The sequence below is a fragment of the Aythya fuligula genome, chromosome 18, assembly GCF_009819795.1.
Source record: "Aythya fuligula isolate bAytFul2 chromosome 18, bAytFul2.pri, whole genome shotgun sequence".
NCBI lineage: Eukaryota > Metazoa > Chordata > Aves > Anseriformes > Anatidae > Aythya > Aythya fuligula.
In genome coordinates, this window is record NC_045576.1 from 5,815,777 (window position 1) to 5,827,882 (window position 12,106).

A 12,106-nucleotide genomic window follows, 5' to 3' on the forward strand; every position below is an offset into this window, starting at 1 on the left:
GGCCACAACCACATCGCTCCCTCAAGCGAGGGAATTTTCAGAATTCTCTGAGGAGGAATTCCGCACTTCTCCCTTCCCTATCGGGGAAGGAGCAACTCCTTCGGTACCCTCCCAAACACTGACAGCCAAGCCCTCGCCTTTGGCCAGTCGCCCCGACCGGCGATGTACATACCACAACGCCAACCAACCCCCTCCCCTTTCCCCGCTACCTCAGGCGCAGCCGCCATTTTGTGGGCCCCGCCTCAGTCGCGCGGCGCAGGCTCGGCTCCGCGCGGGGCCCGGCCGGCAGCATGGAGGCCGCGCTGAAGCGAGAGCTGGGCACCACCGTGCTGCGGGCAACCGGGCACTCGGGCGGCGGCTGCATCAGCGAGGGCCAGAGCTATGAGACGGACAGCGGGCGGGTGTACGTGAAGAGCAACGCCAAGCCGGAGGTGGGGGAGTGAGGGGGGAACGCGTGTGGTGGGCACCCGGGTAGGGGCAGGGGGTTCCATGAGGGCGGCTGCCCTGAGGAGGCGGGCGGCGGGCTGGGCTCCGCTTCTTCTTGAGGGAGGGAGAAAGGCAGGTTTGCCGGCTGGCCTCAGGTAATTTAATATAGGTAGGCAGGTGGCTTGCTGCCGGGGTAAAAGGTCTCCTTCATTCGCTGGCTTCTTCCCTGTGAGCCTGTGGCTGGTGTAGTGTCAGCGCTGGGTGCCTACAGCGCATAGGACACGGGCAGGTTGGTGTTAATTGGGGCATTAGTAATCATAAAGTGGCCTGGGTTGGAAACAACTCTGCCATGGTTCAGGTGGTGGTGCCACTGCTTCTGTGTACACTGCAAGTGTCAAGTGCAGCCTATAGGAGGGGTAAAGTTAGTGCCTGAGGGTATGTATCTTTTTTACTGTAACAAAAACAGTATTTTATTGCAATATGAAACAGTTTTTCTCAATAAATGATATCTTCCATGATCAAGAGTTTCTGCTTTGTCCTTTCAGTATCTGGTACCAGTTAGCGTAGAAGGCAGCAACCTGCATTTGATAGTGATAAGCATAGCACAACGTACCTGTATGACGTGCTTATTGGAAAAGCAAAGATGGGGTGGAATTTACTTTAAAGGGACTCTGCACTTGGGGCTGTCAAGTGAACAGTTTGCTGGAATAAAGTCAGAACTTGTATTTACCTTTAATAGCAAATAAGTGTTTTTGAATGGATGTATGCAACTACATGTACTTCAAATTTATTTACACCACCTGGTCATATCAGGGAGCTGGAGGGAAGATCAAAGGCACTGAGGTGATAACACAAGGAAATACTGAAAGGTTATTCTCTACGTGAGACTGAAAATAGTTTGAATGGATAGCAGTGTAGCCATTCCACTTAGGCTTTTGACTAATGTGTGTTTAGGTATTAAATCCAGCTGTTTACAAGATAGGGCTGGTGAAAAAAAATCTGGAAAGATTTCCTACCTAGTAATCACTTTCTATTATTTTGTCTTAGTCAGTGGGTTCAGAGTGCTGATTCAAGCAAACTTTTGCCAAACTATTCCAGTGCTGTGCAGTGTATGCCGCAACGGATGTATATCAGCAGTTTCTTTAGAAAAAATAAAGTTCTCTAGAAAATGCTATATTTTTAAAAAATTCTATTAAAGTTATCATCTGACTTGAACTAATTATAGTGCTTTATATAGAGATACAGTATTAACTAATTTTCAAAGGTATTGCGAGTCTCAGTAATTCAGCAATTTTTCTTGTAGGCTTCAGAATTTTTATCCAAACCTATTGTAAACAGTCCTCTGACTGTGTCTTGTGTATTAGTACTAGAGGGTAATATTCTATTTTATTCACTATATTTCGCTGTTTTTTCTTTCAGCAAATACTGTAGATTTTCTATATGCCCTCTTCTGCGACCTCTGTAACTGTTCTAAAGAAGCATTCATGTGACAAACACCACTGATGTCAGTAGAGCAACTCAAGAGAATAGATTTTACTTAATGTGAATAACAATATCAGAAAAGGGTCCTGAATTAAGAACATGTTCAAAGGAAATGCTATCGGTAGTGACTTGGTTTCTAAGAGCTTCTGTGTGCTAGTGTGTTATGGGGTGCTTGTCTGCTATCATTGATTTTTATTTTATGATTTTTTTTTTCCAGTGAGGCAAAATAAATAGTTCAGGGAATACTACAAATTGTTTTGAGGATCATCCATCTTACTAAGCAGTCTATGCCAGGAAAGCCATGAAAAATATGAACACCAGCACTACCCTTCTAGACTCTCAATGATATCTGTGGCACATATGTTTCTAGTTATTTGTTTCATAATGAGTTAATGATATATTGCTTACATTTTGTGTATACAAATTACACTCCAACAGATGAAGTTGGTTTGGTGTTTATAGAAAATGCTGTAAACTAAAATGTTTTCATTAAATCAGTTTATGAGGTGAAACTTCTGTAATTCTAAAATGGGTATCAGGTCTGGTGGTACGGATTTATCTCTATCTTGTACACGTGGTAATCCATTTGCCCCTATTTTTTATGTAATGTTTATAGCCTTGTTTGGTTTTATGAAAGTCTTGTTTATCTGTGACTGATATTAATAGAGATTAATGCTTTCCTTTGGCAGGCTAGAAGAATGTTTGAGGGAGAAATGGCAAGTTTAGAAGCCATCTTGAAAACGCAGACAATAAAAGTGCCTAAACCCATCAAAGTTATAGAACTGCCTGGGGTCAGTACTCTGTTTGTGATGGAACATTTAGAAATGAGAGGCTTAAACAGGTAAAACATAGTATTTTCATTACTTCCTTTCAGAAATTTTTACTGTTAGACCAATTGAATCATTTGTTTTCAGAAGGGAATTTTTTGTTTGAGACAGGAAAAATACCATAATTTCATTAACATGGGAGGCAACTGGCTCTACAAGTTGCTTGTAGTTACTGTAAGACTTTTCCGAACTGTGTAAAGGATAAGCTTTTATTTAAAAATAGATAAATGAGGGCCATCTTACTCTTCTGCCTTCTATCCTTCTATACCTGTTAGAGAAGACAGAGTGACTGACAGAGGTATAAAGAAGAGGATGATGATTGTTTTGCTTCATCTCCCAAAGAAGGTTTAACAAGGAATATGCATAACGTGCATGCTTTTCTTTACAGGTATCTTACTTAAATTAATGCAGAAGTGATACCAGACAGAAATTGGAATTGATGAATTTGTGTTGTTATTAAACTTATGGTTTCTCTCACTTCGATTTTTATTAGTGTTATCAGAAACAACCATAGAAGTATATTTCGTTCAATGTTAATACGTAACCTTTTTTTGGAAGAAGAGGTGTGAATAGGCCAGAATATTTTGAAAACATACTTTGGTGTAGATGCAAAACTTTCAGTTGCTTGATAAAACTTCCCAAGTAATTCCTTGAATGTTAAGAACAGGATTAACTCGTGTCTCTGTTGCTAAAAATGCTTTTGTTTCTTAGACATTCAGCAAAGCTTGGAACACAGCTGGCTGATCTCCACCTTCATAACCAGCAACTTGGAGAGAAGCTGAAGAAAGAAGAGAGCACAGTTGGTATGGTACACAGCTCTTTGCGAATTTAACCTAGTTAATAATAATTTACAAAGCAGTTATATTAGTCCCTGTTACTTTGGGATAAGTTTGTCTTCTTCCACTAATGATGTCATGAAAATAGATTTGGAAGAAACTATCAGGCTGGGTGGGGAGTGGGGTCATCTTTTTTGCTTTTGTTTGTTCTCTTTTGGACCTATGTAAGCAAAACATTTATTCAATTTGGGATCCTAAACCACAGTTTCTGCAAGGATATGGTATCAGAGGAGATAATGCTACCTCAAAATGTAATTTCGAAGATCATAATGTAGTTACTTTATATTTAAGCTTTAACGTTAAAAAAGCAATAGCAAAAGGCATTGTGACAAAGTATATTAAAGCGTGATTTTTTTTATTCTCAGTAAAAAAAATATGGTACCCTATAACTTTTAAGGTCCATTTGTATTTTAGATACTTAGAATCTTGTCATTGGTATTGGATTTTTGTCTTTGGTTTGAAAGGTAAAGGTCAAGGGCAAATGGAAGTCCAGTTTGTGGATCAATTTGGCTTTCATACAGTTACCTGCTGTGGCTATCTTCCACAGGTAGGTTGTACTTCATGAGACTGACAGAACTTTAAGTTTATCTTATTTTGCCTTGAGTCACACACAAAGGGCCAAAAATAATATAATGGAAATGCGTTTTTATCTATGGCAACAGAAAAAGAAGAAAGAAACATTTTTTAGCCCACAAAGGAAAGTTGTGCCTTGGATGGCACATACAGGTGCATCAGATAATCATATCTTTTGATATTTTTGTCTTTTATTGCTCAGTGAAAACTATTTTTCGCATAACTTAATGTTTTAAGGTAGTATTCTATTAAAATAGTAGCATTTAGTGTTCTGGATGCTATCAGCATAAAAACTGTAAAATACTCCAAAGTTTTATTTGATAAAAGAAAATCCATCTCTTCTGTGGTATAGAACCAACATCTCCAATCCTGTCCTTTCAGGTGAACGACTGGCAGACTGACTGGGTGACTTTCTTTGCCAAGCAAAGAATCCAGCCCCAGATGGACATGATTGAAAAGAATTCAGGAGACAGGGAAGCAAGAGAACTTTGGGCACAACTTCAGGTAGAAGAAGATCTCTCTGTTGTCAAAATAGCGTTAGCTAAGTATCAGTCCTTTAGATTTTCTTTTCATAAAACAAAGCTTCTGCTTGTCGTTATGCCTCAGGCTCTGTTGGTAAGAGATTCCAACTTTTAGGGATTATAAAATGCCTTTTATTTTAAGGTATACTGGCTTTGTCAACTCACCCTAAATTCCAAAGTGAATGTGTGCCAGACAGCGCTTTGCCTTACTGTTTGGGAAATACTAGATCAAGTTCACATTCTCATTCCCTGGAACATGTTCATGATGAGAAATGTATGTAGGGAATGCTGTTCTGCACATCCTCTCTTCGTTTAATGTTTGCATATGCTGAACTGACAGCAGTATTGTGTATTTGTGTGCTAGTTTGTAGAAATTTCTTCAAAGTTAATAAGAAATTCCTGAGCCTTTTAATAATGAAGTGGGTTTTATTTTTCATTATTTATAAAGCTGATCAATATTACAGCACTAAATGGAGTTTTACATTTTGGATTTTTTTTAATGCTAGGAAAACATTTGGATGAAATGTGTTCAGTTGCTGGCTTTTATGTAAAAATAGAAATCCTCTTGATTTTATCAGCATCTCTTTTGACCAGGCCCTATGCTGTTAGAATTGAAGTTTTTTGTTAACTGACTTAGTAGAACTTTGAATTCATGCTTTGCAACCTTTGCATGCATAAAGCCCTATGATCATTCACTTTAAATTTATCATTGATATGTCTTGCTTTTTTTTCCCCTGCAGTTGAAGATACCCAGTTTGTTCTGTGATGTAGAAATTGTTCCTGCCCTCCTGCATGGAGATCTCTGGGGAGGAAACGTAGCAGAGGATGATTCTGGTCCAATTATCTTCGATCCAGCTTCTTTCTATGGCCATTCAGAGTATGAGCTTGCAATAGCAGGGATGTTTGGTGGCTTCACTAGCTCTTTTTACTCTGCTTATCACAGTAAAATTCCCAAAGCTCCAGGGTTTGAGAAGCGCCTGAAGCTTTATCAGCTTTTTCACTACATGAACCATTGGAACCATTTTGGTACAGGGTACAGAGGGTCTTCTCTAAACATTATGAGAAATCTGGTCAAGTGACTTTCTGCTCAAGCCGGATGCTTCCTGTGTTGCTTGGCAAACCACATACTTGGTGTTGCAACTACAGGAATGGTAATGTTAATATAGTTGCTAGACCCTTGACCCTCTTTTCACAACTAAAGACGCAGAATCAGTGATTCCTGCTGAATACCAGGTATAGCATATTCATTCCTTTTTAACATAGTTGGAGAGGGAACTATCTAAGGAAGGAGCTTACTCTTTTGCATAAAAGGTCCATCAGTGTCAAGAAGGCATTGTAGGCTTGAGACTAGACAAGTTAATAGAATCAAGCACTAAAGCATAAATGATTTGGAACAGGTTCTGTTAGGGACCAGTTGTTTTTCAGAGCAGAGAAATGCTGGAGTTTGCATTTGCACCCTAGTGGAAAATATTAGAGAAGCCGTTGTGAAATGGAAGATTGCTTTTATCAGTCACTGAGCAGATGGCTAAAAGAGTAGTTAGTTCATCATTTTTTGTTGTTCCTCCTGTCTCTTCCATGATTGATTGCTCAGATTCTATAAGCTCTTCATTTCCAGTTATGTGCATGGGAACAATGAAGTATTTTGAAAGTCAACAAGACAACTGCATAATTGGAACTGTAAAAAGTGATTTGGACTTGCTAATCATTTTGTTAATGTGATTCTGTTGGATGGAGACTGCTTCCTATTCTGTTGCAAAGCAGTGTGAAATTGCTTAGAAATTTTTCTGGTGTATGTATTTAGGTGTCTCGTGACATTCTTTCAGGCTCTTCTGTGCTTTCTGCTCAGCTAGTTCCCACTCTAGAACAATTTTGTTTTTACCTGAACTACCTCTGTTTTCTTTTCTGGATGATGCTTTTGTCCCATAGCATGCAATCTTAAAGCAGATCTTTTCAGGTAAGACACTCTTCTTTTATACACCATGTGAAGATGTCCTCTCTCACTAATAAAAAGATGCACTTTTTGATTGTTGTCATTGCCGACAGGACAATGCCATCTGAGCGTGGTATGGTCTTCACATAAATTTTCTGTAATCTAGACTACAGATGCCGTAAGATAATTTACTGTTTTTCATTCCCCACTAAGTGCACTTTCTAGCTGGTAGGATAAGAGACATGAAACCAAAAGGAGTTAAAATGTAACTCACAGAACAGCAGCTCTCCACCATTACCAGAAATTCTGTAATTCTGTAACAATAGCTTTGCAGACTAGCTATTTATTGTACTTGCAAAATAATACTCAAATTCTAACTTTTGTTTTTGATATAGGCTGGTAATGATACTGCAGTGCAGGCGTGCCAGCTAGGTGAGAGAAATGCATGATGCCTAACGTGAATTTTGAATGTTTGAGAATGACTTAATTAAAAATGATTTTTACAGGATATACTGACAGATTTGAGGGTTTTCTAGTTGCTGTTGTTTGTAAGAGTATGAAGCAATTGTAGAGAAGACAATCACTTGATACAACTTTTCCTTAGTTCTATCCCTCTTCTCACTGGCTGTTTAACTTTTGCTATGAAGAGTTTTAAAGCTCTGCTCAGTAGAATCACTTTTATCTTGTGGCTTAAATAAAAAGTTTCTCCATTGATCATTGTTGTCTCTGTTTTCTGAATTAAAACTTCATGGCTTGCTTTCATTCTTGGGGAGCTACTTGTTCTGGCCTGTTAAAAGTCCCTAGCCTGTTAGACAGTTATGGTCAAAGTGGCTGATAGGACCACAGTCATAGATCTTGATCAGAAGCAGTGTGTCATTGGAGAGAACATACAACATGCAGATAAGATTGAATGATACTGTGACTTCAAACTTTGTGTGTTTTGCCAGCTATTTGGGTGCTGTTGATGAAATGTTCTGTCTGTGTCCATATCCTTACACCTTTCACACAAATTTAACACAGCTTAGTGAAACTAGTTGAGGAAATGTACTCAGCAGTCAACTCTGGTTAGATCCCTTAACAGATCATTTCCATGTCTTCATAGGTTGGATATTAGGAAAAAAAATTCTTATCAGAAGTAGTGGTCAGGCATTGGAACAGGTTGCCCAGGGGAGTAGTGGAGTCACTGTCCCTGGGGGTGTTTAAGGAAAGGGTAGATGTGGTACTTAGGGACATGGTTTAGTGGGCAGTGTTGTCAATAGGTGGACGATTGGACTAGATGATTTTAGAGGTCTTTTCCAACCTTAATGATTCTAGGATAGTAAAGTTAGAAGTCATTTAATGAGGTTACTCTTTACAAAACTTCAACAAATCATGTTTATTTTGCTTAAATACTTGTTATCACTGGAAGATGAAAAGTAGTAGTGAATGTGGATTTTCTGTCAGTCATAGGCTAAAGTGATAAATACTGAGTCTTCAAAGATCACCTTTTCCCAGTAGAAGAGGAACAAAATATTTTTTTGTGACTGAAGGAAAATTGAGTTGTATGCAAATTATATAAGTAGAAACAATTGTGTTTAGAGTTTTAGGGATAGTAGGCTAATCTTTTTTTTTTTTTTTTTAATCTGTTTTGTGCAACAACTAAAAATGATAGGTGTGTGAGGAGGAATGCAAATGGGACGTAATAGCAAGTTATACCCTGGATGCCTTAGTTTTGAGTTCTAATACACAGCAGTTTAATTAGAAGATGAAGAAGAGGAAGAGATCTTTTCTTCTGAAAGCAGGCTGCTAGTGAACCCTAAAGAAGAAACTGCTGCAGTTCTATAAGGTAACTTTTTAAAATTTTATATTGTATAGCTCTTTTCCATTCTTACAATTCTCTTTGGTCATTTTGTTGTTCTTTGTGTTCCAGGCATGCCTTTGTTAATTATCTTATTCTCTCTAGTTCAAAGCTGGCTATAGCCTGCTTTTCCTTCTAATCTATTCCTTCTTCTTGGCTCCCTCCACACATTCTGAATGTGGCAAGCCATGTTTCCTTTTACCCATATTCTCATTTCATATTTCCTAGTTCTGTGTGATAATTTTGCTCCCTTTCCATTCTTATTTGGGCAAGGAAAAAGGATAAAAGAACCCCTCATTTTTTATTTTTTTTTTAACATGCAGTGTATGTATACTTACGTATTGTAGAAACATCTTGAGAGTGTATTATAACTTAAGTCTCTTCACGAGATGGATCACATCTGGTAGTTAAGGCACACCAGAATCACAATTATTTTTAATTATTGTTATTTTAAAAAATAATTATTTTCAATGCACTCTTCAATGAAATCTCAAAGAATTCACTGGAATTTCCCAAGGGATAGCTAATATTGTATACTGAGCTACAGCCTGTGCAATTGTATTGAAAATCACATCTACAGGATTAAAGGAGCTCTGAATAATTTGTCCTTTGATAGTTCTTCACTGAGCAACTGTAACTTCTATCAAAAGAAGAGAGGTTTTTATGATGGGAAGTCTTTTCTAGTTCTTGGCTTACGCAGTCCTGTATAGCTGCTTTGTTTTCCTGTGATTCTTTACATGCTCTTCTCCCAGTGGAGAAGTAAATAATCTTTTCCTGGGCATGCATGGGAATATCTGTCTTCTGTACAACCTGAGGTATATCAGAAAACAGATGTTAGAAGGAGAACAAAACAAGAAGAGTAGGGCAAGTAAACAATTACAAACCCCACTACAGCATGATCCTGAGGAGAGCTCTCAAGCCCAGAGGCCAGCAGCACTCAGGCACTGAGTCCTCTGCAGCCCCTCACCGGTTTCCTGCTCCCTCGTGATGCAGTTGATGCAGTTGGTGTCTTCCTGCAGGCCCTGGCCGTGGTGCTGAATGGGCTGTGCAGCCAGGGTTCATGGAGGTCTGCTGGGTGTTTTCAGACTGGTCCCTCTAGCCCATCTGGAACGCTTATGAACTGTTTTACTTCATGTTTGAAATGATGTTCGAAGCTGCTTGACTGGGAACTCTTCTTGACAAGAATTTTGTTGCCATGAGGGTGGTGAGGCACTGGAACAGGCTTCCCAGAGAGGCTGTGGATGTCCCATCCCTGGCAGTGCCCAAGGCCAGGGTGGATGGGGCTCTGAGCAACCTGGGCTGGTGGGAGGTGTCCCTGCCCATGGCAGGGGGGTGGAATTGGATTCTATTAAATAGCATGAACAGAAATGTTAGGAAACAGAAATGTTAGGAAACTAGGCAATTCACCTGGTTAAATATTGATTCAGAATGGAAGCAAACGGAAATCTGGCCTATCTCTTGGCTACTCTCTATATGTGATGCAATATATTTGTATTAAACCAGTCCTCTTCCTGGTTTAAACAAAAGTAGAATGTCAGAATGCTCAGAGAGGTGTTAGAGACACCTATTGACATCTTCACTGGAAATTGTAGAAAAGATCCGTAGTGGACTGGACTGCAAAAATTTGGGCTTCAGTAGTAACATTGTGGATGAACACTCACTGTCCTTGTTCCCCCCTTCCCCCCCTTCTTAACAGGTAAACTGGAGAATGTGAAGAAAAAAAAAGTTATTTGCTCCTTGTCTATTTTGTTGCCCAAGTACTTCACTCCTTTCCCCAGGTGCTCAGTTGCAACCTACAGCATGATTCCTTCTTTTCAGCAGTTGGAGACCATTGGCCTAAAGGTAGGGCACTCTTTAGGGCATCGTATATCCTGAAATCCAAATTGCTTTACATTTTCACTATCTAGTCATATGATCTAACTGCCTCAAACTGCTCAAGATCACGACCATAATCAAGTTGCTTTGGGTGTAAGTGCACATGTTTACTGTGATTTAACTTTGTCTCTACCTCACCCCAACACCACTTTCTGTAGCTCTTTTGTTGGTAATCTATTTGACAGCTAGGATGTGAGTGATGTGAGTGGTATAAAATATTACAGCTGGACTTCATAGAAGGATTGCTAGAAGAGTCAACACTTACTTTAAACATAGAGTGGAAAGGTATAGCTAAGGTAACTTGGAATGTGGCTTCTCACCACTTTTGAGTACTTTTCTGCGTACTCAATTGGTGTTTCTGACTCCAGTCATGAGCTGCATTTTTCCAGCTTGTGCTCTTGATCTATAAACAACGTTCTGCTCACATAAATGTGGATGGTAGAAATGTTTCTTGTAGCCAGTCCATAACTTTGAGGACCTAAACACCTTCCAGTGCTCAGTACATGCCTTCCATGAATCTCCAGTCTGCTCTAGAGCATCTGCATGTCTACCATGGCCTCCCACTGTGCTTTACCTCCCCCTGAGAGTCTCACAGTCACCCCTAGTGTCTTCTAGGATGCTCTAGAGGCCTCTCAGTGCAGCCCTGAGGCCTCCCATGGCCCTCCAGTGCAATCTAGTGTCCCCTGGATGCTTCCCAGTGCACTCTATGACTTGCACATGCCTCACAGCACCCCCCAGCCTGATAGTTTAGGATACTTGAGGCTTTCCACGGACCCCCAGTGCACTCTAGAGAGCACTAGAGGCTTCCCAGTGTGCCCCAGAGGCTCTCAGGGCCTTCCAGTGTAAGCTAGTACCCCTAGGAGAATTCACAGGGTTTTCCAGTGAGCTCTAGCACTCCCTAGAAACTTCCTGGAGTACTCCAGAGACCTTCAAGGGTCCCCAGTACTCTTTAGTATCCCCTGTAGGCATCCCATGGCCTCCCAGCACATGCTAGAGTCTTCCAGGGCCTCCCTCTGTGGTCTGGCACACCCTGAAAGCCTCCCAGTTCCCCCAGGTGTGCTCTAACATCCATTGGAGACCTTTCAGAGCTGTCCATTGTACTCTAGGTTTTACTAGGGACCTCCCAGGGCCCCCTGAGAGCTGCTCTGTGTACCACAATGAGCTTTGAATTTTCACTTCAATGAGCAATGAATTTTCACTTGATAATGTCCAGAAATGATCACCTTAGTATCTCACTGATTTGAGGAAACTTTCAGAAAGTAAAAAGCTCTTGTTTCTTGCCAGAGAGTGCATTGTGTCCTGAGACAGAAGCGTTCTAAACATCTTAGTGATGACAACAAAACTTCTTCCTATGCAATGCAACTACAAGCAGAGAAAAAATAAAATACTAAAATACTTTCCCTATATTTGTGTTGGCTGCCTTACAGTCATCAACATGTTTTAATTGCATCCTGATGGACTGCAACTTTGTTTTTCATACCTTAAAGAACCGCAATAGCGCAACAAATGTGCAGGGTTTGTATTGTTGCATTTAGTCTCCCTCTAGTGGATTGGTTGCAAAATTACCTCTTTGCCAAAGCAAACACAGAGCTTAAAAAAGAAAAACGGCTTCAAACTACAAATACCAGCAGCTCTCAGCACAGTTGAGAAAGGACCCAGGACACGCCTCTCAGTCTTATTCTCACAAATATTTGTTTATTGTCTAGATATAAAAGCCAATGTGAAACTAAGCATTTTGAAACATTACCTCTGGATTTACTTGGGAGGTGCTATTTTGTTATTATTATTTATTTGGTGGG

General features: G+C 40.0%; 1 protein-coding gene across 1 annotated transcript; it reads left to right on the forward strand.

Moving 5' to 3' along the window:
* The first annotated feature begins 244 nt into the window (after positions 1-244).
* Positions 245-7,312, forward strand: FN3KRP (fructosamine 3 kinase related protein). Its single transcript, XM_032199705.1, has 6 exons — positions 245-431; positions 2,598-2,749; positions 3,447-3,538; positions 4,036-4,118; positions 4,526-4,648; positions 5,406-7,312. Exons 1-6 carry the CDS (start codon positions 291-293, stop codon positions 5,742-5,744), a joined length of 930 nt encoding a protein of 309 aa, XP_032055596.1. The 5' UTR covers positions 245-290; the 3' UTR covers positions 5,745-7,312.
* Positions 7,313-12,106: the final 4,794 nt, after the last annotated feature.